The sequence below is a fragment of the Sarcophilus harrisii genome, chromosome 2 (genome assembly GCF_902635505.1).
Source record: "Sarcophilus harrisii chromosome 2, mSarHar1.11, whole genome shotgun sequence".
Lineage (NCBI taxonomy): Eukaryota > Metazoa > Chordata > Mammalia > Dasyuromorphia > Dasyuridae > Sarcophilus > Sarcophilus harrisii.
The window spans coordinates 520,264,220-520,292,156 of record NC_045427.1 but is presented as its reverse complement, the minus strand read 5'-3'; the positions used below and the strand labels follow the sequence as shown (position 1 = coordinate 520,292,156).

Genomic DNA, 27,937 nt, shown 5'->3' with positions numbered 1-27,937 from the left:
AAGATGTTACCAGGGATGTTCATACCTTTTTCTCTTGGTTGAGCCTCTTAGATCTTCTTTGGTAAGAGACAAGTCCAACAAGCAAGTTTATATATTTACCCAATGTGCAGTTTCTTTTCTGTCTTTCCCTTTTACATAGACACTTCCAAGATTCCCTTTTCCTCACAAAAGTGGCCTAAAGCAATGGTTCTCAAATGTTTTGGTCTCTCAACACTTGTACATTCTTAAAACATTATTGAGAATCCTATTGATATTTTAATTAGGAATTACAATTTGAAAAATATTTACTAATCATTAAAAATAACAATAGACCCACTACATAGTAACATAATTTTTGTGTGTATGTGAAAAATAACCCCATTTTTCACTCATTCTTTGAGAACCATTTGTGTTGAGTAATGGCTTTCATTCAACAAACCTTTCTCAGGGACAGATATGGGAAGCACTTTGCTAGAAGCCAAGGTTATACTTTAGCTTTACCTTCCAGAATTACTGTGGTTATAATTACATTAATACCGATGTTCTGAGTTCTAATTCTTGCTTACTTACATTTTAGGACTGTCTGTAAATTTCCGTCACCTTTATAAACAACGAAGGCGGCGCTATGGACCCAAAAAGAGAAAAACCAACTAAACTGAGCAACAAATGGCTCACCAGATTAATCATAATCTGCAGTTCTTAATGGTTTTATCATTATGCCAATACAAAGGCTTTTTCTAAAGTTTAATAATTTTAATTCTCAGTGATTCCACAGCCCCAGGTAACATTCCTCTACGTATTATACCACTTCATTACAGAACATGCATGACCTATAACCCTCATGTTCAGCCAAATAACATCAACTCCTAACTTTTACCATCCTTAGAACAGTACATAATTCCTGCCTATACTGTGTAGTTAGTGATAGCAGGAGGATTTGCCCCAATCTCTGCTTCTGTCAGTCAGCCAACTACTGAGTACTTCAAGGCAGAACGTTGGGCTGTACATTTTCTTAGTTGAGACTTCTCACTTTCAACAATGGCTTGTAAGGAAAAGCAAGATGGTGCTCTCTCTTACAGGTAACTGAAGCTATAGAGATGGGGCTCTGAGACCAAAAAAAGCATGAGTGTCCTAGGTTTTTTTGTTGTTACCACAAGGTCAATCTTTTGATCAGTTTAGGCCCAGCCACTGATACACTTTTATCTGAGCCATATTGGGGATAGACTCTGTGGTCTTAGAACCTTTACTGAACCTGTCTTACCTCTTCCTGCTGGTGGGCCACCCTCTGCTGTACTTTTGATTATGTAGGCATTGGATAGACAGTAAAAAGTTTGAGAGAATGACAGGAAATCAAATCTGGAACCATTTGCTGTCTTTTCTCTAGTGGCTTAATTGCAAGTAACCCTCTTTTGTTTTTTTCTTTTCCCAAATCTCTGCTGAAGTTAAATAATTCTTAAAATTCATGTCATTAGGATGAACAAAGTAAATTTAAGGCAGTGCACAAACATAAGATATTGGGTTATCTATGCTCAGTGCACAGAATCCATCAGTTGTCTATTTGTAAAAGAATAGTGGGAAATGCATTTTTTGGAGGACCATAGCTGCCTTCATTCTAGTAGTTTAAACTGACTTTTTCACTTACCATTGTAGCAAAATTGGGAAAACAAAGTTGGGAATTTGGCAGTCTGCTAGCTGGTGTCACTAAGAGATTCTGGAAGGAAACATCCTAGCAGGGGTAGAAGGAATTTGAAAGAAAAAAGATCACTTGTTTTAAAGATTAATAGGGTTTCTCCCCACTGCATTTTGAGTATGCCATGTATAAAGTCTGTTAGAAAAAACATTTGAAGTAAAGCATTCAAGGCATAAATAGATCCTTCATCTCTATCCTGGAACAGAAGCCATTGTTCTTGCTGGGGCTCACACAATGAGTTACCCTTTCTAGTTACAGGAGCTGTGAGCCTAGGAAAAAGAAATCTTGGCTTGATATCAAATACCTAATTAGCATAAGGAAGGCATTTTCCCCTTTTAATTTATTCTTTGGTAGGACAATGTTTTGCATGTCTGCAACTTATCATCAACACAACTTGTTCATACTGACTCCTGACATGTTCTTTCAACTTGAGTTCTTATGAAATCAGGAATTTCAGCTTTGCAGTCAAGTGGCCTGCACTCTCAAGGAAAAAAACTTGTATTCTTTGTGATTGTCATGGATCTTATTATATTGTCTCTGAGGAGGCAAAAGATGGTGGATTTCTATTAAAACATTTACAATCAAAACCTTAGAGTTTTGTGGCGCTTTATTCAGAATCTTGAAGGTAGGACTATCAGATTTTACCTCAGTTTGGAGTACTTCTCTGGCAGATTCAGGTGGATTCACTCTTTTATTTTCATGTAACTTTTTCATCTAACACGTTCTCCCATATTGGGCACAATATCCCTTCCATAGGAAGCTATAAAAGATAGCCAAGCATGGGAAATGTCGCTTGTCTACAATTTCAGAGGCTCTGAATGGCAGTTTTCGGAATAGCTGGAATATAGAGATTATCTAGTCTAAGAGTTCCTTTTTGGTTTAAATTGTGGTTTAAAAGATTTTTGTTTTGAAAACTTCAAAAAAGTTAGTTCCCTTTTTTCTCCTACTACACATTTTATTTTATGCATTTAAAGGCATTATTGTGAGAGGTGAGCCATGACAAGTTCAAGAAACCCTCTTAAGTCTAGTCCTCTCAATTTTATAGATTGGCTGAGGTGCAGTAAGGATGGGAATTTCTGCTTGGTTCTAGCTAGTTTGTGATAGCAGAAACTGAGCAGAGCTCCTCATTCTCAATTCAGTTTTATCTTAAAAATTTCATACTTATTCCTTAGATTTTTTTTGTTGTTGCCAGAACTCGATTTTGACTGAGCTTTGGCCTATGAGATGATGTAGAAGATAATAATCCTTTGCACCAGCAGTTTAACCCAAAGTGGAACTCAGGGTTCATATTGTAAACCTGTGCTATTTTAGCACTCTTAAAAACCTGCAGATTGATTTAAATACTGATCAGTTAATAGGTTGGAAAACAAACAAAATCTGAAATGTTAATCTCCAAGTGAAGCCGTTTTGTAAAATCAAGCATTTTATTGTTCATTTACCTTAAAACTTAAAAAAAAAAAAAAAAAAAAAAGCTCCAATCAATTTTATATGTATTAGATATTTGGTCATTGTTTAAAACTGCATCTTAAAATAAACAATATCATCAGTATCCCCATTTTGTTTAAGTTCTAACAAGGGCAATCTCTTGGTTGCCTGAATTGTTCATTCCAAGTGCAGATGTTAAAAGAAAACTTGTCCTTTTGCTGGTTGGCTTTTAAAGCAGGAGAGTAAATGCCTTTTTAGAGATCAGAGAGGGGAGAGCTCCTACTGATGAGTTTTCATACACTTGCTCATGGATAGAGGGAGCTCCACTCCCAGCCAAAGCTGCCTAGGAAATTTGCATAGCAGAAACAACCACTGTCCTTCAGAAGCCAGGGCCTTTGACACTCAACTTCTCTCCAACATGGAAGCTAAGAAGTTAACTACTTCTAAGAATTTTTTTGGAGATTCTTTAGACTCAGCTTAGTGATTCCAACCTAATGTAGATAGGTTTTCATCTCCTGACTCCCCACTTTGAAAATCTCTCTCTTTTTTTAAAGGAAATGTTTCCCAAACAAGCCAACTTTACATTCTTTCAGTACTGCTTCCAGAAAAGTCTGTCTGAAGTGGGGTAATATTGTGATCATAAGCTGCATAATCGGAGGTACCAGTACTGGCCAATTTGAGTTGCCTGGCAGCATGGGATAACTGGAATGCAGCATCAGGGTGGGCTGTGTCAGGGAGAAGGGTGCACTCCCTTTCTAGCATGTCAGCTACTCCTTTCAAGAGATCCAGGAAGCCAAATGCTAGGGCAGCCTTCCGTAAACGGTTTAGCTCCTGAAACAAAACGCAAATGAAATATTTTGGAATGAGTCATTTCATTAAAAGAAACTTATATACTGGAGACAAATACATATGTGCACTTATAGAATAAATATGAAGAGAATAACAAAGTAGTGAGCTGCAAGGTAGTTTAGGAGGCAGAATTCTAGCAGTTTGGGAAATCAAGAAAGTTTCCAGTTAAGTGGTGCTTGAATTGAGCTTTGAAGGAAAACTGGAATTCCATGAGGTAGAGATGAGATGGGAGTGCATTAGAGGCATAGGGGAATTACATTTGTTTTTAAAGAAATAGTTATCACTTTGGGAAGAGAAGTGCTAATTTTTTTTTTGAACACGTTGAGTTTAAGATGTCTATAGGATATCCAGCTTGAAATGTCTCATAGGCAACTAGAGATATAGAGCTACTGCTCAAGGGAGAAATTAGGACTAGATGAATTGATCTTTGAGAATATCTGCACAAAAAGAACATTTACTGATTACTAAAGGGGAGTACAGAGAAAGAAGAGGGATCAGAGGACAGTGCTTTAGGAAAAAACCATGGTTTCATGTGTTATAGATGATGAGCCTGCAAAAGAGGCCTGAGAAATGGTCACATAGGTAGTGAGAAAACAAGAACAGCTAGTATTTAAAGGTCCATCTATGTTCACAAGAAATCTATTTTCAAAAGTTTTAGAATGCATTTGCCAGTATTTTTTTTTTTTATTTGTTGTATACATGCTGGTGAGTGTAAAAAGCCTAATAGTGATATGAATAGAATATCTGATGGAAATAAAATCAAACTGTCCATCAGACTAGTTTTGGACTATAACACATTTGGAAATTCTGAGCCAAAGCTGAGAGTGCACAAAGACATTAAAGCCTTGCTAATGAGAGGTATGGCACAGCAAGAGTACTCTCAGGCAGAAAACCTGGATTATGTTCTGAAATTGAGAGATCATAATTAGGGAACCATATCTATTTAGACATGGCATCAATAGACTTTTCTGTGATGCTCTTTAAATGAATTTCACTTATATTCTGGAATGACAATGGAATCACAGGCCATTAAAATTTCATTCTTTGGATCTTACTATTTCTAATGACCCTAATATTATCTCTAGGCCAATTTATAAATATTATTTTTCACAAGTAGTTTTGTGAAGTAATTCTGGTAAAACTTAAAAAGTTTGGGGTTTCAATGAGGGTAGGGAAAGGAGGCTGGCAGAACAAACAGTGACAGAAATTTAACAAAATAGGCAATAAGACAACAAACATGAGGAATTCATAGAAAAGTATAAAACTTATGTGGAGTGATACAGAGTAAAGAAAACACAACCTGGATCATAGTATTCACAATGACTATGATATAAATGAATGCAATACTAAACAAGTGAATTTGGATCAAATTCAATAACTAATGATGAAATATCAGGTGAAAAGGTGGGGGGTTATAGATGCACAATATTGCATATACCCATCATTAACAGTTATTGTGTTGCTCAGTTTTGCTTAATTGTTTTTCTTTGTTACAAGGAGCACTCTATGCCGGGAAATGACTAGCATAAAAAAAGGCATCAATAATTTTTTTTTAAAAGTTTTGAGCTAATTCAAGGCAATTCCAATAGATTTGGGATGGAAAATGCCATCATGTCCAAAGAGAGGATGGAGACCAATTATGGATTGAGGCATAGGATTTTTACCTTTTTGTTTGTATTTTTCTTTCATTGCCCCCCCTCCCCCCTTTTTGGTCTGATTTTTCTTTCATAACATAAAAGATATAGAAATATGTTTAAAAGGATTGCACATATTTAACTTATATCAGATTGCTTGCTGTCTTGGGGAGAGGTGAGGGAGGGTAAAAAAATTTAGAACACAAAAGTTTTACAAAAATGAATGTTGGAAACTATTTTTACATGTTTTTGGAAAAATAAATACTACTGAAAGATTTTTTTAAAAAAGAAAGTTCCTTAGGATTTTCAAAAATAGAGCAAAGATCACAAATATCCAAGTTTTAGAAGTTTAAATTATCTTTCCAACTACATTATGGAATTCCAGTTTCAAAATTTGTTTTCTATCTGCAAATAATTAACAACAGTTTTGTAAAGAAATATTTCTACCCGAATTAACTTTGTAGAGAAACTAAAATTTAACTTCCATGTGGATGGTATTTGAACAGTTGCAACCTTATTTATTGTTTATGAAATGTATTTCTCCACTTTTAAAAGTCATATGATACCTTATTAACAATAATACTATTCTTTTGTTTTTCTCTTATGACTCCTTGAATCTTTTAAGATATGAGAGAAATAACAATTTCAAATACATTCAAGCATGACCTAAAAACAATAAATAAACCTGGATAATATAATTCAGAAATAAAAAGTTTCGAGTTACAGTCCTATGAGATTCAAATCTGATATGAGTTCACAAACATTTAGAAGTATCTCATCCTAGGTGGAAATAACTATTGACAAGAATTCCTATCTAAAGGCAGAAGGATAAACTAGATATCCAACTGTCTTAAAATAGCTTATTAACAACCAATCATGTTTAGCAGGATCTTGTTCACGTAATCTAACCCAAAGTACCTGATCCCATCATTCTCACCTTATAGAATGTTTGTGTTTTTTCAGGCAGTTTTCTTGCATTTCTTAAAATCTTTTGAACATCTGTCTATTAAAGAAGAGAAAAACTTGTTATTAATCAGGTAGGGACAGGAGGAGTGGAAAAGAGTGAGAAATGTTTCTAAACGTACAAATTTAATAAAAGAATTCAACTTAATAGATCTTTCAGTGTGAGATTCCTCATTGATTTTATTTCTATTTTTATTTAAAAAAATTTTTTTTAATTAAAAAAATGCTTTTTTTTTATTTTTTTAAAGGGAATAGTTCTTTTTTCTCTAGGGGCTTTATAAATGAACATGAAGCACTTACACATATTCTTGGGAGGCAGGTCAATCTGCAAAGATCTCATAAAAAAGAAACACAGAAAACTTTTTTAAAAGTCTAAAAATTATCCAGGTACATCTGTGGTAAGTATAGCTGTGGTTTTTTTTTTTTTCAGTTTGATGATTACAGCCACATTTCTGAAATTTCAAAGTTTTGTACATACTTCCTTTTCATGAGTTCACTGCCTTCTTTCGAAGAAGATTCATGGGTATATGGCTGGGAGCTGACTAGGCCAGAAGAGAGAATTTTAAAAGAAAGAAGAGAAGGAGAAGCTACAGGATGAGCAAATATTCTCTTCTGGATCCTATAGCCCAAATGCCTCTCCCGATTTTGCTTATTTTGGAGAAACAAAGAAAATGTGCTCCAATGGGTAAAAATTACAGATGTTTGAGCAGTGGCTCTGCCCCCACACATCCCAAAATATGGGAACTTCTGAATCACAGCTCCAATCACTGATAACAAAGCAAAGAGTATGATTTACCTGTAAACCACTTGGTTTAATCCACACAGTCACATTCTGGGCATAGCTGCGCTTGTTTTTAGGTTGCAAGGGGAAAGGACTCTTGTTATCATCTTCACCGTAAGGATTTTCTTTAGCATCTTAAAGAAAAAGAAGCTTTCTAAAAATAATGCTCTCTAACAAGCTTAGATCAAGAATATAACATTTAAATCTAGAGGACATTAAATCCATTTCTCCAAATATGAAGTTAAATTTCTAATCAGTATATATAATCTAACAACAACAACAACAAAAAAAGTTTGGAAAAATTAAGTTTAAATTATAACTACTCACAATCTTATATTAGTCTGTTTTCTATTAAAAAAAAAAATTCCAATAGTTTTTTTCATTAACTGTGATAGAGCTCAGGAATCTTTTTTTATGGAAGACTACTATCTTAGTTCACTGACCCAAAGGAAAAATAAAGTGAGGTGCACATAAGCAAAAAAGAGATTGTTCATTTTGTTTTAAGAAAGAATTAGAAATTCACTGTACTCATTTGCTTTTAAAACTTAAGAATAAAGAACATATAACTACAAAAATGAGCAAGAGATATAAAGAAAATGACAAGACAAGCAGAGTAAGAAAGACTTAAATGGAGAAATACCTCCAACTTGTGGCATTTTCAAACATTGTCCCTAAAGACTCTTAAAGCCACTATTTGCATAAATGGAAGTATTATTAAAGAACACCTGTCTCCTGGTCCAAGTGTTTTATTACAACTTAAGGGGTACAAGGCAAGTTCTTTATCCCCCATTCATGGCCTTCTAAAATCTCAACTCAATGCTTTCCATTTATACTAATGCTAACTCTGCAACCCAATTTTAATTTCTAGCCAATATAAACATTATTTTCTAGGGAGGTCAGATTCCACCTATATCACTCTCATTCTCATATAGTACTTAATGCTAACAGTATATATTTTGGTACTTGATTACTTACTGTCTTATATTGTCTAAATGTTTTTTTTATGTGATTGTCTGTGTAATGGGACTAAAAGTTTGCAGGTTTTCTGAGTAAGTTGAAAGCAAATTTAACTGGAAACTATGCCAATCCAAAAAGTCTAAGAATTCATTTTCCACATAATGGATGGTATAATAAACTCAGGTTTTCTGTCTTACATAATGCCTCTGTGTATATATGTAAGTGTGTGTAGCCAACTTCCCCTCACTATACTAGATTCCTTTACATACCATTTACTGCTATAACATGGGGTAAATATGGCAATGGTAAAACCTAGAGGCTAACAAATTAGCACTGAAATAAGGAGTAACTTGATGCTGTTATCATGAACACTTCTTCCTCTCATAAGACTATAGAAGTAAACAACAAAGGGGATTAGGGTTATTGAATTTACTTTGTTACTTCAAATAATGCAAGTCCCTTTTGTTCAGAGAAACCTGCTGTGCATGCCAACATTGGTAATCCTGGGACATGGAACATAACATGTCTAATACCATTTGAATACCTGTGTATCCTTTAGCTATCTCCATTTAATGATTCACTCTTTACGGTGAGGGTGACAAGTGGTTTCTTTTCTTCAAAAGCCAGAAAGACAACAATATATTATTGGACTAAGACCGTATGTCTTGTCTATCCAATGACAATATAAGCTCAGAAAGGGCATATATGGTAATTACATTTCTTCTATATTCCCCAAACACCTATTAGCATGTTAAGGAAACATCATGTGCTAAATAAATTACTGAAATAAATGAAGAGAAATTTGGAGATAGGAAATTCTACTTCAAAACCCTTGAATTCACATACACCAAAGGATTTTTTGTAAAATTAAGAATTTTGTGCATCTTTACTTTGCAATAATATGTGATTTATTTTGAGATTTTGTGAATCTTTATTTTGCAAAATTAGTGGAGTTTTGAATATCTCATTAAGTTCAAAAATGAATTTTTACTTTTTTTTTTTTGTTAGCTTTTCTATATCTTACTAAAATAAATCTGAATGGCTTATTCCACATTCAAATATACAGTGAACAAAAGAGGGAGTTCACAGTCTTCCTTAAGGAATGGCTATGGTAACCAGAGAACTTCTTCAAAATAATAGAAGAAAAGCAGAGGACTAAGTAGGACCTTATAAAAGTTGTACCTGAAATTGGCCCCAGTTGTGCCATTTTCCCCAACCAAGGGAGAGGTTCTGGACCAGGTTCAAAGAGAGACATCATGAGATTTGATTTCTTCTTGCTGTCAGCTTGAGAGTATAGCATTCCATGCCACTCAGGACTGTGTGAAAAAGAGGCAAAACTAGAGAACATCAAAGCTAACCAATCCAATCTCAAACTTGCTGACCCCCAAACCCCAAATTAACAAGTCTATACTCATTTTTTTGTCTAAAAAGTCAATTACAACATTGATATAAAATCTCAGTCTGCAAAATGTTTCCTGTGGGCAGAGCTATTTCTAGAAGAGTCCTAGAGTTAGAGTATTCTGATTGTCTTCTCTCATCTATATATTATACATATAACAAGAGATATGCCTATCTATCTACAAACGTATACCTATATGCTATATATTTTAACAATGTGTGTATATATATATATATCAATAGACATATATATATATAACATATCTATATAGAAATATTTTCCCCTACTCTTAGATTCTTCTAGAATGAGAATTTGTCACTAATATGTGTGTATATATATATATATATAAAATAAGCATATGCATGTATGTATAAATACATGTGTATATATATATCCATGTACATTGAATGTATAAATACATAATACATAGAATAAACCATATTTCCTTCAATTCTGAGAAGCATCTCCTTCCTGAATCTGAATTTCTAAGACAAGAATAACCTTTAGATAGACCCTTTAAAAAAAAAAAAAAGATAGACCCTAAAGATGCTTACCCTAACTGAACAATGGCTACCATTCCTTCTACTTTGAGGCTGCCATGGAGCAGGACACAAAAGTTGGGTATTTTACCAGCAATCTGATTAGCTGAATTTTCATCTTCATTGTCATCAGTGATGCCTGTACCTACCTCATCACCTTCTATGCAAAAACAAAGAGGGAAATTGGTCAAAGTTCAAATGCAAATTCTTTAAAAAATTAGAGGAAAATGATTTTGTCATGCAATTATACATTTGTGAAATCTTTCTGGAGAGCAATTTGGCAAGATTAAATAAAAGTTACAAAAATATGCTAATTCCAATTATGGAATACATCAAATACACAATATTATACCAAAAGAATATTTTTTTAATAAAAGAGCTTTCTGTTACATGTAGTTGCAAAAAAACTGGAATAAAACTAAATGACCAACAAGAGGAAAATGGTAACAGAAATTGTTATTAAAATGTATGGCATACCATAATGTAATTAATATTCAGGAATATATGAGGAATGCAAAGAAATTGAAAACCTTTCTAAAATGATACATAAACAAAAATGCAGAACCAAGCACACAAACTAATTGTGGCTATGAGTACTTAAGAGGAAATCTGAATGTAAATGAATAGACAAAGAATCCTGATGGAAACTCAAAGAGAATGAAAAGTCACGATTTTTTATGTCGAAATTAATCAATTTAAATATAGGTAAACACCACTATGCAAAACCTATAGAATATAAAACTGAGTTTTCAAAAGGATCCTTTAAAAAGGAGAGGAACCAACAAAGAAAAATTCTACTCTGCAGTCTCAGTGTGCCATACAAATGACCCTAAGTTTCTGAAGGCTATGACAGCAGAATACAAGTTCAGGCAGGTCTGCACCAACCTGAAATGACCCTGGATAAAGACTAGTGATCATATATTGCCTGAGGTCCAGCCTAGATAAATTTGGGAAGCTCATCATAGGCTGAATAAGGAATATTTTGATCACAGACAGTCCCAAAGTCCATCTAGCCACTCAAGCCAAGAGGGAACCATAATATGTGTGTGGTAGGCAATGGGAGTTATAGAATGCTTGAATTTTTCAATTATGTTTTAATCTTCATTTAAACAGAGAGAGCTTCTTGAGATTCAGGACCCCTGAATGCCTCACAGCAATTCATATAATATCTTGGATCCTAAGGGATTTTAGAATGATTGAATGATGATATACTGTTTTTCTGATTTTTTAGTTTTGTTTTTTTTTTTAAAGACCCAGTGCAATAATTTCTCCTTCTCCACAATCCTACTAAGTGAATACCCCTCTTTAAGTTCACGGACCACGTGAAACATATTTGAATTATGAGATCTTTCATACATGCCCCAAAGTTAAAAGGAGAACTCACCTTTATTAAGAGCAATGGGTAGAACCAGATGCCTAGACAGAACTGGGGGGCTTGAAATATCAGCTATATCGATAAAACCCACTATTTCCAGATCTGCAAGGAAAGATTCAACATAATTTTAATTCATATAATAACCAGGTTCTAAGCATCTGTCCTATTTTATTTAAACATAAAAATGGAAATTTCAGTAATATAATTTTTCAGCTGAATTCAAGTGTGATGAGACAGATGGAAAAGTTATTAAAAATTCCTATTGTTTTACAGTATCTTCTCAATTAACAAAACTTCTCAAGAAATGAAAACAGTTATATCTTTCTTCTAATGAATTCAAGTTACATTACACAGATGAAGATTAAAATTCTCTACAAAAATATATGGAGTGGAGTTCATAACTGCAGACCTAAGTTCAAGGAATATCCCGATTGAAGATCACTAGAGAGAGTCCAAACAGCTTCAAAGCAGATCTGATCAGTCTTCTTTGAGGAAGATGGCAGCTTATTTATTTATTTAATTTTTTAAAGGGGAGAATAATGGATTCTTAAATGAAACAATAACTTGAATACTAAACTAAGGTTAAAGCCAAAAGTTGATGAAATGGTTTATGAATGGCTAAAGTTTTAAAATTTTTCTTTTTACTTTATGAATGAATAGGGTTTTAGTTGTTTTTTTTTTTAACCATTTTGTAGTTATACTGTATACTGAAATAATTCTTTGAATTTATTGAAAAATTAAATGAAAATCAAAATCTTGCTGTTAAATAAAACTAAAGACATGTTTCTAATGCATCAACAAGAGATTTTGAAGGAATATCTTAATTCTCCTGAAAATAATCAATACCAAAAATGAAGACACTTGGAGGAAATGCATCATCAACATAACAAGTAACTTATAATGTAATGTACCATGAAGAAAGCAACCCGATAAATAGGACTTGAAATATCAGCTATAGCTATAGCTAATTCTGGCCAGGATTTTTATCACCAGAAAATACTATCAGAAAAAAAACCCTGATCATTTCTTTGGGGAAAAAAAAAAAAAACCCAAGAAAATCCAAAAATAAATTAATTTCCTCAAACTCTTGAACTCTACTTGACACAGGTTTCACTTCAGATAATTTCATATTCAAAGGCTAAATGGCATCTCCTCTTCCTACTTTTGTCATTGTTCCTTTGAGAGATCATGAAACAGCTGATAGTGTGCAGGACATGGAGTCAAAAGCCCTTGTTTTGGATACCATCTCAATCATTGATTTTGTAAGCAGAGATACAATATTTCAGCATTCATAAGTCTTAGTTTCCTCATCTGTAAAATGGTAATAAGAGCACCACCCTTATAAGACTGTAGTAAGGTTCAAAGGAAATAGTGAATATAAAGCACTTTGCAAATATTACATGTCAAATGTGAACTATTATTTTTTTTCATTCTATATTTTTCAACTAGAGTTTACAATATAATTCAACACATCATTTTCACTTAGCTGTGGTATTGGCAGCAGAATGACAGCTTCTAATATATTTTATAGCTAGAACAATTTCTATGATATCTCATTCATTTAAACCCCTCAGGGTCACAGAAAAAGAAACCAAGATCCATAGAAATGAACTGAAAAGCTCAGGGGTAGAAGGATCAGAACTGAAGCCTGTACAGTGACTTTTAACACTTTACCCTACCTATGGCAAGTATTGTTATATTGAAATTCTATAGGTCACCACTAAGATTCAGTAATGATGCCAGTCCTAAAGATTTTACAGCATTTGGGCATGTGTCTCTGAACATGGCTTTCAATTGTGGGTACTAACAATAAGAATGATAACAATAATAGCTAACATTTATATAGCATTTATCTATGCCACACATTGTGCCTTTACAAATATCTCATTTGGTCCTCACAACAACCCTGGGAGAATAGGTATTATTATTTTCCCAATTTTACAGATGAGCAAACTGAAGCAAACAGAGATTAAATTATTTGCCCAGGAACAGACAGATAGTAAGTGTCTAGAACTGGATTTGAACTCAGATGTTCTTGACTCTAGGCCTGATTTTTTTTGACTTAAAGCTGGAAAAAAAACTTAGAAATCTTCTAGCCCAACGTCATTTAACAATGAGAACATTGAGATTCAAAAGAAGGTGAAGTCTGTCACATTTTAATACTTGTGTGCCCTTAATAGCAGCAACTGGCAAAGTGAGGGCTCCTTTGACTTCAAGACCCATGTTCTTTTCTCTATGAAATTAATCTGTATTCTTGACATAAAAATTTCCAAACTGATGCCCCTCAGACATTGAAACTTCTTGTTCAAAGCAATTTCTGATAACAACACTGTATGTGATCAGTATGTTACTGTATGTTATGTGTCACACCTGGAGCAAAGAAATAGGCTAGAAGAGGGAGGAGATGCTCAGAAGAAAAGAGGAAAGAAAAATAATACAGAAATACATTTTTAAAAATTACCTGTATTTATTACTTTAGGAATAGGATCAATTTCTTCATCTATAATAAAAGGTTCTGGTCTAGGGAAGACTTGCACATCAGATGTTAAGTGACCACATTTGAGAACAGCATGGAAAGGTGTATATGCCAGGTCTATCAGTTTCCTAAAATATGATGATTCATTATTAAGTGCTAGAGTAATTTTGAAAAGTAATTGAAAATACTAATTAAAGATGTAAAAGATGTATTCCTTTAAGATAATTCCACAACAAATCTAATCAATTGATTTGTAAAAATGAAACATGACATTTTTAATATAGGCATTTATTTTTTAAAAGCCCAAGAGCAAATTCATCTTTGAAAGTGCTCAATTATTGTGGAGAGATAACCACAGACTTTACCATTCCATTTGTATTTAAAAAAATATCAATTATATTCATCATTACAGCTTTAAAATGGACAATATGGGGAAATACAATGGAACAATTCAAAATAACAATATAGATGGTTCTAAAGGCAAAATTATAATGACAGATTATAAGAAAGTTGTTATATTCAAAACATAGACTCACCCAAACATAGACTGTACATTCTTCAAGCACAAAGGACCATCAATGGTAAAAATCTGTCCTTCACCATTGTTTAAGTCTATGAGTTGTTCAAGACAATCTAGGGAATCTGAGCTCTGGAGCTACAAAGCAGGAAAATTTCTCTTAAAAAATGCAGAAAATGCTAAATAAATATTAGCTCACTCAGGTCAAAGCCATGATAAAATAGATAATGAAAACCAAGCTATTTTATGACAAACAAGAAAAAAAATATCTAACAGTACTGATTGAAGGAAAATAGGAAAGTAATTTCATAAAATGAAACTATAACTATTTCACTCTCTCAGGTGAACAACTGATTTTTATGCATTATTTGCCCTCTTTCAAAATATTTTTTAAAACAACCTCTGGTTATTGTTTAAACATTAAACGACTTCTTCAAGTAAATGCAAAAACTGAGAAATATTTATTAATGAAACATACAAGGACAACATTTCTCAAACTAAGATTCAAAGTCTACTTCTTTCAGTATTCTTTAGGCATAGAATTGAGATACTATATAGCAGTGGAGACACTTTCTTGTGAAAGAGAACATCTCAGCATTCATCATTTAAACTTCTCCTGTGAGAAACAGCCTGTGTTCTCATGGTAACATAGCAACAATGTAGAATTTTAAAGAGTATTTAGGAGTCCATGAAATAATAGTTACTAGTTCTAGTTCAGTGTTAAGGTAGAAGGATTTACCTCTTCCAAATTTGCCATGCACATGATGTATAACTTAGATGGAAAAGGGAAAGGCAGAGGAAATCTATTACTGTCGCTTCGTTGAGTGTGAGAAGCTAGTGAGTGGCGCAGCGAACCTCTCCCAATGCCTAGGCATCCATCGGTTACTAGAACAACCTATTTACAAAAGATGGGAAAGATTTATAATGTAAGTAAATATATACTTAAACAAAAAGACTTGACAATGTTTTAATTTTTCCTTAGTTGCTTTAGCAATTAAAATCTTCTAAATATTTTTAAACTCAATACCTCCTGACCTTTTAATTTCTTTATTATATTTTGAAAACTAAACTCCTATCTCTTGATTTAGGGATTGTCAGCATGAAAATCAGCTCACCTTCTTCATTCTAAAGCAGTCATACCTTTCCTCTCAGATCATACGAGAAGAACAAGGGTCAGACCCTTGACATACTTCTACTGAAAGGCTGGTAATCCCTGCCCTAAAATGAATACATCCAAACTATAAACTCCATAAAAATATTTTCTTACACTTTTAATAAAAAAACTTTGTAAATGCATCCAGCTTTTAGCTGCACATATTAATGTACTCAAATGTAAAGAGGGGGTAGAATTGCAAAACTTATTAATTTCTTCATGACTTTCTAAGTATTGTGAAATTATAGCACACTTTTGGAATATTCTTTATTTGCACACAGCATGCTTGCTTTCAGTCTTCTTTGACTGGATATTTGGTAACAATGGACCATCAGTACAAGATTACTTATTTGCTTATTAATAACTTGCAATGACAACAAAATGACATATGCTACTTTGAAGAAAGAACAACTTCTAAGGAGGGGAAGACATCTGAAAGGGCAATATGTCAAGCGGACTCAATTTACTAGAAGGTAATTACATCTTCCAAGTAGCACCAAATGTTTTAAGTTTCATCCTTTACACAGCTCTGCCAGATGCTGTAGGATAATGAAACATTATATATGATGTCAAAATGGAAGGGTGTGCTACATTCAGATAACAAAGATATAGTATAGCTGTCTAAAATCTTGGTAACCTACATCTCACATTAAACCAGACTAGTCTAGTAACAGTTGATGCTAAAATGCATTATCATTAATAAGAATTGCTATTGGTACACTGATTTTCTTAATAAACAACAAAATTGTTTTTGAGTCTGAATTACTAAAAGATTCATAAAGCAATCCTAGAATTATTTCAATACAATTCAACAACTATTTATGAAGTTCCTGGTATATGCAATCCCCACAAAGTACTATTCTACTGTGGAGGAGGTAACCCTGGGGGTCTCCAAGGGTAAGTCAGGGGCCTGCAAACTCTGTCATGTTTTTACTACACTGGAATTACTTTGAGTAAACTGGTAATACTCTTGACTTTCTGAGGACCAAAATAATTATTTATTACCAGTAAACTGACCACACAGTGATGAAATCTTTACTCATGAAACACAAAAAAATACAAAATGGTCTTCAGCCTATGAGGTTCCATTTCTGCAAGACTATATTAGAAAAAGGGGAATAATGGTTTAATTACCATCTATAAACATAAGTGTTGGAACTCTAAATACACACTAATTATAAGAGGAACTGAATCATTTTGATTTCGACATTTCTGCTATAAATGGAAGCATAAAACAAAATAAGTGCAGGTAAGGAAAAAAGGAAGTTCGGTTTCTCACTACAGAGACAAATAAAAGCATCAGTTCAACTACTTTTATCACATATCTAAACACAACAGGAAAGATCATTCAATAGGACATTTCCTCATCTGGTATTGCAAGGTATTGCAAGATGCTTATGGCAAACATTTTCAGATTATCACAAAGAAAATGCAGCTTGTATACTAACTCAGATCTGTTGCAGGTGATGAAGAGGTAGAGAAGTTTAAGAAAGAATTTACTAAGACCCCATAGGAGAGGAGAGTAAAGCATTATGTTGGAAAATATGGTTCAGAGCTAAAAAATGAGAAATAAAAAGGCTTGTAAACTATACAGAGGCCTCAAACCTATGTAACATGAAAACCTTCACTAAGAAAATCAGTAGGTGCTCAATGTGTCAAGTCCTAAGTAGTCTCATCAAAAGTAAAACTGATGATATTCTAATAATTAGTAACCTACTGATGTGGCTATCATTTCTGAATCAACTATATTTAAAGGCAATCAGCTTTTGATAGCAAAGCCAAAAATCAATAGAAGGAATAAAAAAAGAAGCTATAGTACACAACTGAAACAATTCCAACATAACCTATTTAAACATATAGCTAATGTCTCTCAAAAGATTTTATTTGTATTGTTAAGAGACCAGCATAATACCTTTGAATAATATACTTCATAGGATCTGTGAGTCTACCATTTTTGGATACAAATAGAACAAATCTAATTTATTTTGTCTTCCTGACTATCAACTGTTACTTTAAAAAATTAAATATTTTATTAAAAATTGAATATTGAACATCAGTAACCAACTAAACTTTAATAACTGTTTCCATTTATCAATAGGATTTTTGTAACATTCACTTTTCTTCATATATATAGTCCTCATTTACATGTTTTTCATTCTTTTGGTTCTGCTTTTTTCATTTTGTATTATTTCAAAAAGGTCTTTCCAGATTTCTTTGTAGTCTTCTCAATTGTTAGTCTTCATTCCATTATAGTATTCCATTATATCAATGTTCCACAATTTATCTGATCATTCTCCTATTGTTGGACATTAAGGCTATTTCTAGTTTTCCACAATTATATATATATATAACTTTGACTGTTAATTTTCAACTTGTCTACTTCCAGAGGCATCTTAGAACAGGACTTCTTAAATTTTTTTCATCAGCAACGTCTTTTCTCCAGAGAAATTTTTATGTGACTCCAAGAATATAGGTATACAAAGAGATATATAAATCAAATATTTACTGAAAATAAATCATAATTTTGCAATTCCCACATTCAGTTTCTATACTTCAGATAGGATTATGACCCACAGTTGAATAAGAAACTGGACTCTAGAAGACCTCTTTGCTATTTCTATCTTACTTTAAAATGGAAAGTTTTTAGGGGAAACCAGATAAGCAAGCAGGTCAAATTATCAATTTCAATTCCATATCCAAGTCTAGGTAAATAACTGGCTTGAGGTTCTCTTCTAGTCCTATTTAGTAAGGCATGTTCTGTGTGGTGTTACAGTCTAGCATTTCAAGCCTGCTACTAACATTTCACCCTAAGGAAGTGATACTAAAATTTCACCGGAGCATATTTTTATGTCCTACATAAAATAGTACTAAATTTAAAATAGCAAAGAGTACAGTTTCCATTATATACATAACTTTGCTGCATTTAAATATACAACTTAGTGCTTTCTTTAAATCCAGATACCAACAATAAGCATGTTAAGTAAAGTTACAGAAATCATGTAACAAAGACTATAAAAAAGAAATTATATAACAAATTTTTTCTCTATACAGCAAAGTTTATATAAATTATAAAACTTATCTTTTATCAGGTGTTTCATTAATTAATATTTTAAATTCAGTGAAAAGAAAAGCAATTTTTACCTGGCAAGGAATTGAGCCTCCCCATTCTTGTTGAACAATATTGCAAACACCAAGTAATGCAGACTCTAAGCATGTTTTATCATAATCATCCATATTACTCAGTGCTTCCTGATTGAATAAAAGAGTTACTCATTACTCTTCACTGCATTAGCTAGTTCAATAAAAACAGCAACAATTGTTCAAGATGTTAATATTTACATAATACTATATTCCTAAGATACAACTAATTCAAACATTAAATTATCCTCTAAAATAAATTGTGAGAAGTTTTAACCTTTTTTAGACATAGTGTAATGGATTATGAAGTCAGAAAGATCCAGGTTCTCATCCTGCCTCACTGGGTAAATTACTTAATCTCACTTTCTACATCTATAAAATGGAGATAAGGAGACTATCTCCCTCATAGGATTGTTGTAAAGATCTATTGTATATAAGGAACTTAGTGAACCTTAAAAGTACAATACACACATATGTACATATATGTGTGTAAATTCACATATATGAGATATTATTTTTAGTACTATCACTAATAAAGAGAATTTTAAAAACTTTTCCTTTATTCATTCTTTTTACTTGGTGGGATTTTGAAAAGCCTATTCAAGTTTACATCCTTATGATTACAAACTATAATTAGGCCAAAATAAGGAACATTAACCTTGGAATTTTAAAAAAATATACCCAATGATTCCTAGAATTTCTAAATCCCTAAAAAAGAATATCTTTCACTTGGGGTTTGAAAAGAAGAGACTGTTTGATGATGACTGTAATACAGAAAGAAGTGGCTACTTTTTTACATTTTTCCCTCTGGGAATTCTGTCAAAATCATTGAGAAGAGTTGTGGTACAGAGATCTCAATCTTTTAGTTTTAAGATCTATCAGAAGATTCTATTCTACTACTATTTGTAGATACCTGCTGCATAGTTATGCTTTAATATTAAGGATTATTAGTCTTGCAATTGCAGATATACTATAAAATATTATTTCAATGCTTGTGAATTCAATATGTTTAGTATAGAAAATATTCCATTTCTTACTATACCCGTGCTTAGCAAAATGTCTGATAGTTAAGTACTTAATCAATGCATGCTGATTAATTTTACCTGAAGAGTGTTATAATCTCTTGTAAAAGGGACCATTAACTCCCAAAGTGAAGAAAAAACCACCAAGGCTGTAAACTCAAGCTTGTAATTGGTGGCCATGTGCTCAAATAACATAGTCAAACCATGGGCCGCTAGGTGTTTTCGTTGATATTCTTCTGATCCCTCGATAGAGACAGGCCGAGTCATAGAGAGTGACACATCCATCACCACTACCGTTGGCATGATGAATATATCTGTATTTCCAAGAGGCAATTGCACACACAGCTATAAATGAGAAAATGCTGCAAGAAAAAAAAAGGTATTCTGTTTGCATTTAGAAAAATAGATTACTTTCTATCAGAGACAAAAGGGAAAACCCTAACCCTATATTCTAGAGTTGTGAGAAGAGGATAAGCTGAGAATTGGAAGATAAATGAAAGATAAAAAGAAAATTAAAAAAAAAAATAAAGGAAGCACTTCTAAAATGATTTTGACCATAGATCACTCCTGGGTTTGAAATATATTGACAAAACTAATAAATGATCATTAGGTGTGAGGTTAACAAACTATCACCAGAGAGAGAAATACTGCTTATTGCAGATCCCTTGTTTAAAAGATCTGGACACATGGAATTAATTTTAAGGTAAAGAAAATTGGGAAATTAGGTTTACTTTCATATCTTCCCAAAAGAGCTCCATGTAGTAAATACTGCACATTTAACATTTTCAAGAAGAAAACATTACTTACATTCAATTTTTCTCCCAAAATTACTAGTCATATTAAGTAGATCATAACAGTTCTAAAGACTCCACTTTGGGAAATACTGATTTAAGTTAATGACAGAATCACTACAAAATGTACAATGAGGGGGCAGCGAGGTGGGGCAGTGGATAGACCACCAGCCCTGAAGTCCGGAGACTGGAGTTCAAATTTAGCCTTAAGTGTCTACTTAACACATCCTAGCTGTCTGACCCTGGGGCAAGTCACTTAATCTCAACTGCCTCAGGGGGAAAAAAAGTACAATGAAATAATTTTAAATCATGAGTTGATCTTGAATAATGTTTCTGTTAAAAAGCAAGCACAAGTTTTGTACTTATAAAAAAACTGGAAATGATGCACAACCCCCAAAACAGAGGCTAAGCAAACTACAGTATAATTGGGCCACACAACACTACACAGCTATTAAATGTCAACAATGTAGATTCTTTCGATATATGAAAATGTGCACATATAAGAAACGTTAAGTAAAAAATATCAGAACAAAAAGTGGTATGCATATATTGAAAACAATACAAAAACATACATAGGTCCATTAAAAGGATTCAGAAGAAAATGTGATGAGATCTAGTTTCATTTGGTTCTTTTGCCATAAAGCTGCCAGAATTTCTCATTTTTAAAAGAGCAGTAAACATCTCATATGGATATGCTAACAAGTGCTCAGGAACAAACAAAGATCAGTTAAACTCTTATACTGTTTTTACTAATTCTTAAATTATACATGTGGCCCCCAACAATCTAGATACAATCCCTAAGTTCATGAATAAGAAAAATTAAAAACATGATTAGGTTCTTAGAGCAACACAAAAAACCCTTCTGAACACATACTGTTTTCTAAAGAAGTATCAGGAATATGTAGAGAGGTAGAAACCCCTGCCACCCATTCTTATTTACTAACTAAAATCTAGTTTTTGAAAGTTGATTCATTTGCTGGGTTCTTCAATATTGAAAAGATATCAAAAATATTCAAATTTAAATCAGGTATAAGAATTTCCCTCCAATGAAGCAGACTGTAATATTAGAAAGGAAAGACATTTATGTCTTTGGAGCAGGGTGATGGTTATTCTTCACTACCTGACAAAGCTAATTCAATAAGACAATTTTGTTTCTTTAAAACACTAATTGGTCTCACATACTTTCTGGTCTTCTTGGCTTCCCCTACCAAACTAACTCTCTAAACCTGGGGATCCAAACACAGAAGTCCATCTTGTCTGTCTGTGATAAATTTATAAACACATAAACACACACACACACACACATATTCTGATACCATGCGCTTGTAATAGATTTTATATATTTTAAAGTATATTTGGACAATGCTATAAGATAGCATGATAGAGAAATGCTTGCAGATAACTAAAGGGCTCACATAGGAAAGGGCAGTGTAAAAATTGGCAAAGAAACAGAGAATATACTCAGTAAGTCAAGCAGAATGGTTAAGATCATGCCATATAAGGAAGAAATAAATTAAAGAGGAATTTTTCCCCTGAAATGAAGAACTTGCCAAAAGTATTTACTAAATGTTTATTACGTAACAAATACTGTGCTAAACTGGAGATACAAATATTAAAATGAGATAGTACCAACACTCAAAAAGCTTATATCACAATAAGGGGAAACAATATAAGAGTATTAGCCAAGGAAAGTTGTTTAGACTTAAGAAGTTGGGGATGGTTAGTGGGACAATAGGAGACAATCTACTGACAAACCAAGAAAAGAATGAACATTTTGGAAGCCCTATATCCTCCCTTCAAGGATCTAAAAGGTACACAGAAGAGGAATTAAAGATTGTTTTATTTGAGTCTAGAGAGCAGAAGTAGGAGTGATGGGTGGAATTTGCAAAGGTAGCAGGGGTGAAGAGCTGAACTCTACATTAGTGAGAAGAAAATAAATATACAGTAGTAGGAATGTAAGATAAAGGGAATGACTCTGGAGTCATGTTCCAGTTGGTAAAGAGGGCTGAGTAAAGAGAGAGGAAAGGGAGAAAAGCTGGAGGTATTCTAGTGGGCAGCATTCAAGCAGCAATATATTCATTTACACATTAGTAGTCTACAAATATCTATTATGTATTAATATTTGATACTAATAATCACACATGCAAATAACTGTGTAAAATGTGTAAAGGACCAGCTTTATTTAGGGTCTACTATCATTTCTCTGGATGACAGCAAATAACTGAACCTAAGCAATAAATATAAACTTCTCTGCATGCTATGTATTTATTCCTTGGATATCTGTGGAGTAGTGACAAAAGCAAAATGTTTCTATCAGGTGTCATGGAGGGAGGATGATTAATAAACGAAAGCTGTAACTCTACGTTAGAGCCAGAAATCCCCAGATGAGATTTCCTTCATAGGTTTCCAAGGAATTCTTAGAAGAATAACTGCCCAGATTACAACTTCTAACTAGTTCTGAATGTCCTAACTACACAGAGCTTTGAGAAAACTATCTTCAATTTTAGAATTAGACATAATGTCTGCTGGACTATAATTAACACAGGATTTAGCCTGGTAGGAGGGAAGCCATAATTTCTGTTGGATTCCCATCACCCCCATCCAAATACCTCAGAATCATAAAATATTTGAGCTGGAAGAGATCTTAGAAATCTTCTAGTTCAACCTCCTTATTTTAAAGAGGAAACTTCTATTAAGAAGGGTGAAGTCTCAGATCTGAATTAAAGGCAGAACGAGACCCTAATGCATGATACTTCTATTCCTATAATTTTCTTTGTCTGATTCTTTTCTGGTTACATCTACTCATTCTTTCTCCCTAAGAGGCTTTTTGTTGTTACTGAGTCCTATCTGATGCAGGATTATATATCTGAGTGAGGAAGGATGAATTATATGCAAACTTCCACCTTAATACTCTCTGGATCATTAGTTTTGGGGATGTAAAGAAGGGAACACAAAAACTATGCAAGGAACACAAAAATCTCTTTATTTAAAAAAAAGTCACAAATAATTTACCAATTGGAAATTCAATTTTAAAACCTCCCTTTTGAAGAGAAAATACCAGTTTAAGTTTAAGAATCTTGGACATTCAGCATTATTAGTATCAATTGTTTTAATCCAATCAATATCACTTGGAAGACACCTGTCTTAGTGAAAGAAAGTTTTATTGGAATTTGGAGCTGAGGAAAGGAAGGCAAGAAAGATTATGTTTAGCTACCATGACAAGCCAGACTCCTACTTTCATAAAACCCTGCTCCACAATTCCATGAATTCTTTCTTCCATCTTTATTATGACTATTAATAGAGATATACTTCTGAGTGAGGAAAGCCTACCTTCTTAAATGTTAAGAGTTTCTTTCCTCACTTTATCAATATGAGTTGATTTTATTTTTTTCTAAATTGTTTTATCCTACATGAAAACTATTTTGACAAAAGTCAATATAAATGAGATATACTGGAAGCACTTTGTAAACTTTGAATCCTTAGGTAGCACAATGGATAGTGTAGAGGGCTTGATGTCAAGAAAAAAATCAAATCCTGTCTCACACATCTCGTAACTGTCAGACTGAGCAAGTCACTTACATTCTCTTAGGCTCTATTTCTTCATCTGTAAAATGGACATAATAATCCTCTAACTCATAGGGTCGTTGTGAGGAACAAGTAAGTATATTTAAAACATTTTGCAAAACTTAAATGTGTTGGTTATTTTATAAATGAAATTGTTATTATTATAGATCTGTAGAGAGCCAGAACTCTGAACAAGTATACTTGAAACAAAGGTGTTAACTCAGTGGAACTGATGAGATAATGGTTCGCTAGTTCACATATATACTTAGTATGGTCATGTAATGGTTCTCTAGTTCACACATAATCGGTATGCTGTAATGATGTAATTACAATAAGGTATATAAGGGCTAATAAGGAGTGGAAGAGAGACATTCTATCTTTGACCAGCCTTGTGGTGGCTGCCCTGCCTTCATCACTTCTCTACCTAAAGACCAAGGCCTGTCTGAAGGACCTCCAGACAGCTAGCCTGGACATTATGTAGATCTAGAAAACAACCATCAGAACAGTATATATAGATCTTAGAGCTGAAAGGGATTTACGAGATCACCTAATCCAATCCCCTAATATTATAGAGTGAAGAAACTGAGGCTGAGAGAGAATACGTTATGGCCCAAAGTAATAAGAGACATAAGGGCAATTGGGTGGCCCAGTGGATAGAACGCTGGATTTAGAATCAAGAGTCTTGCCTCAGATATTTCCTATCTGGGTGACACTGGAAAAGTTATTTAACCTTCTTTGCCTCAGTTTTCTCATCTGTAAAATGAGCTGAAGGAGGAAAAGGCAAACCAATGCAGTATCTCTGCCAAGAAAACTCCAAATGAGGTCATGAAAAGTTGTACAAGACTGAACATGAGCCAGAAATGGAATTTCAATCTAGATCCTCTGATCCCAAATCCAGTATTCTTTCTACTGTACTAGAATCTAGATCTAGTTTCCTCTGACAAAAGAAATGGTTCTGTACTTAACCTATTATACAGGTGCAAACAAAAACTTGAAAGATTTAAAATTGGAAAGAACTTTAGAACTTCAACCCTTTTCTTTTCACAGAAGAGAAAACTAAGTTTCAGCAAGGTTAACTGATCTATCAAAGGTCATACAGCAAATCTGTGGCCAATGCTGAATAGAAAAATTACATTCGTTGAAGACCCGTTAGAATCAATACAAAGAACTAAAAAAGGAGCTTAAGTGAGCAAAAACAAAAGGACTTCTGAAGGGAAAAAAGAAGAGTTTAGCTTAATCTAAAATTTCTTACCTTCAATACTAAATTGCAAGTTGTATAACATTTAATCTCAAGACAACTCTAAGAAAAACATTTATAGTAGTATTAAAGTTGCAAGAAGAGAGGTAATATATTATGACTGAATGAACTACCGTTGGAGTCAGAAGAGTTGAGTTCAAATAGTAGGTCTGTCACTCCCTACCTGTGACTTAGGATTTAGAATTTTACACCCAGTGAGACATGATCATTGTGGGGATGAGGACAGTGACACTTGGTCTTGTCCAGAATTGCTACTGTTAGGAAGGAGCAGATACAAGCTTAAAACACTCCACCACCATAACATTGCCTTTTACTTTTTCTGAACCTTTGTATCTGTAGAGAGGAGAGAGACACAGGGAGAGTCAGAGAGGGAATAGTAATACCTGCCTTATCTATCTTACAAGACCTTTGTGAGCCTTAAATGAAATATGTAAAACACTTTTTACATGTTTCTAAAGAGTGCCAGTTGTATACTGGAGCAAACTGGTTTAGCAGAATTAAAATTTCCTTATTTCAGTTTTAGTATTCACAGCTCGGAGATTCCTTGATATAGTTTTGTGGATTACCTAGAGTTAAGTAGAGAAGTGTTAGTAATGCAGATTATTAACATCTGCCTCCAAAATTTGACTGTTAATCATCTACCATGATTCACATTTAAGACAGCGACATTTTGGTCTAAGGCAAGTAAGCCACACAACCTCTCTTATGTTGTTTTTTTTCTCAACGGAAGAAAGGAGATGATAGTTCACTTGCAGTCGCCTCACGCGGTGGAAGCGATCAAATGAGGTCACTTGGCCACCCGTACCATGAAGTGCATAACTGAGCTTCAATAGGACGCTCACCGAGTGTAAACTCCAGGAGGGGCGGCGTCGCACAAACAGGCGCTTCATAGGAGCTGACAGACTTTTCTGTCTTTTCAGTGTCTGACACGAGCTTCACAAAAGCTAGCTGATACAAGGAGGGCGGGGTAATTGCATTTAGGATCAGTAAAAGGCTTGGGGCTTTCGGGTCAGTTAGGGCAGGGATTCAAGGCTCTAGCTTCCTTTCTCTCCGGATGGGGCGGGGAGGGTGGGAAGGAAATCCCTTTGGAATCAGCTCCTAAAAGGAGGCCAGTCTCGGGGCTGGGGGTGGGGGTGGGGCGCCTCCGCGAGCCGACCCTCGGAGCCCCCCTCCACGGGCTCCGCGGCTGCGGCCTCTCTTCCCCCAAAACTGAGGTACGGGCGGGGGGAAGAGATTTGGGAAGGGAGCAGCCGTTGGCCCCGGGGGGCGGGGCAGGCCGCAGCGCGGCCTCTCTTCCCCCAAAACTGAGGTACGGGCGGGGGGAAGAGATTTGGGAAGGGAGCAGCCGTTGGCCCGGGGGGCGGGGCAGGCCGCGGCCCAAAAGTTGTGGGGCCCCAGCGAGCCTCGAACGCGGGAGAAAACGAGACAGGAACCCGAGCAAAGGTGGGGAGCCCGGACCCCGAAGCCATCTTTCCCCCACCGCGTGCGCCTCTCCACACGCCGTGGAGCCCAGCGCTCCTACTGCTAGCTCTCCCCTCGCCTTCTCTAGACTCACCCCGCGCCCATCGCCGGCCACCGCGTCCGTCGATCTAAACCTTCCCTCTCAGCACCGAGGCCGGAACTTTGGGGCCGCACAAGGAGGAGACCCGGGGCAGCGGCAGGCAGCCGCGGGGACTGCGCGCCCAGCCCGGGAGGAGGGGGCGGGGCTTGGAGGGGGCGGGACTAAGGGAAGCAAGAGGTAGGGGGGTGTGGCTGAAGGAAGGACAGACCTATGCGAGGAGAGGGCTGCGGGAGGGGCGGGGCTCAGGGAGAGGCGGGACTGAGAAGGATTGAAAGGAAGGGAAGGTCTGAGAAATGGGAGGGGCTGAAGCAGGGTGGGAAGGACCAGTGGGATTGAGGCGGGGCTTAGCGCGGAGAGAGACTTGAGAAAGGAGAAGGGAAGAGGGTCTCTGAAGGATCTGAGAGAGTAGAGACAGAGAGGAGTAGGGGCGGAGGGAAGGAAGAGCGCGAGGGCGGGGAGTCGGTGGCCCGAAAGGGGCAGGGACGGGAGCGGGGGGAAAAGAAAGAACAGGGGAGGGAAAGGAGAGTTTAAGGATGAGGGCAAGAGGAAAGATTTGAGAGAGAAAGTGAGGGGAGGAGGAAAGAGGAGAGGAGGGGGAAGCAGAAGGGAAAGAGAAAGAAGAGCAAGGACTGAAAAAGGAGTAGGGAGGGGACAAGCAACTTTTAATAACCGCCTTCCACGTTCCAAGGGGGCAGCTAGGTAGTGCGAAGGACAGAGCGCTCAGTCTGGAATCAGACATTTTTATCTTCCTGAGCCCAAGTTTCACCTCAGACACTAGCTGGGCGGGCCTTTTACCCCATCTGCCTCCGTTTCTCTGTAAAAGAGAGTGGGAAAGGAAATGGCTAACCTTTCTACTATCTTTGCCA

At 35.0% G+C, this 27,937-nt stretch overlaps 2 protein-coding genes across 6 annotated transcripts in view; one reads left to right on the top strand and one right to left on the bottom strand.

Moving 5' to 3' along the window:
- HACD3 (3-hydroxyacyl-CoA dehydratase 3) overlaps positions 1-2,256 on the top strand; it is a 26,857-nt gene extending 24,601 nt beyond the window's left edge. Inside the window, exon 11 of the mRNA XM_031955359.1 lies at positions 557-2,256. Within this exon, the coding sequence (XP_031811219.1) occupies positions 557-633 (77 nt within the window). The 3' untranslated portion in view covers positions 634-2,256. The remainder of the gene's footprint in view (positions 1-556) is intronic.
- Positions 1,414-27,937, bottom strand: INTS14 (integrator complex subunit 14). Of its 5 annotated transcripts, XM_031955357.1 has the most exons (13): positions 27,066-27,212; positions 26,353-26,458; positions 19,979-20,259; positions 18,879-18,986; positions 15,324-15,479; positions 14,604-14,722; positions 14,053-14,195; positions 11,601-11,693; positions 10,232-10,376; positions 9,461-9,594; positions 7,337-7,455; positions 6,515-6,580; positions 1,414-3,925 (listed from the first exon to the last, which is right to left on the bottom strand). In XM_031955357.1, the coding sequence occupies exons 3-13, from the start codon at positions 20,198-20,200 to the stop codon at positions 3,674-3,676; spliced, it is 1,557 nt and encodes a 518-aa protein (XP_031811217.1). In that variant the 5' UTR covers positions 20,201-20,259; positions 26,353-26,458; positions 27,066-27,212; the 3' UTR covers positions 1,414-3,673. The 5 variants fall into 5 exon arrangements, with proteins under 5 accessions (XP_031811217.1, XP_031811218.1, XP_003755698.1 ...); XM_031955358.1 differs by lacking the exons at positions 26,353-26,458; positions 27,066-27,212 and adding an exon at positions 27,919-27,937; XM_003755650.4 differs by lacking the exon at positions 26,353-26,458.

Excerpts from the sequence above, each read along its gene's own strand:
- INTS14 (XM_031955358.1), bottom strand. The coding sequence starts at position 20,200 with ATGCCAACGGTAGTGGTGATGGATGTGTCACTCTCTATGACTCGGCCT. Across the intron at positions 14,196-14,603 it reads AATGTACAGTCTATGTTTGG|GAAACTGATAGACCTGGCAT; the intron begins GTGAGTCTATGT and ends ATCATATTTTAG. Across the intron at positions 9,595-10,231 it reads GTAGCCATTGTTCAGTTAGG|TCCTGAGTGGCATGGAATGC; the intron begins GTAAGCATCTTT and ends TTTTTCACACAG.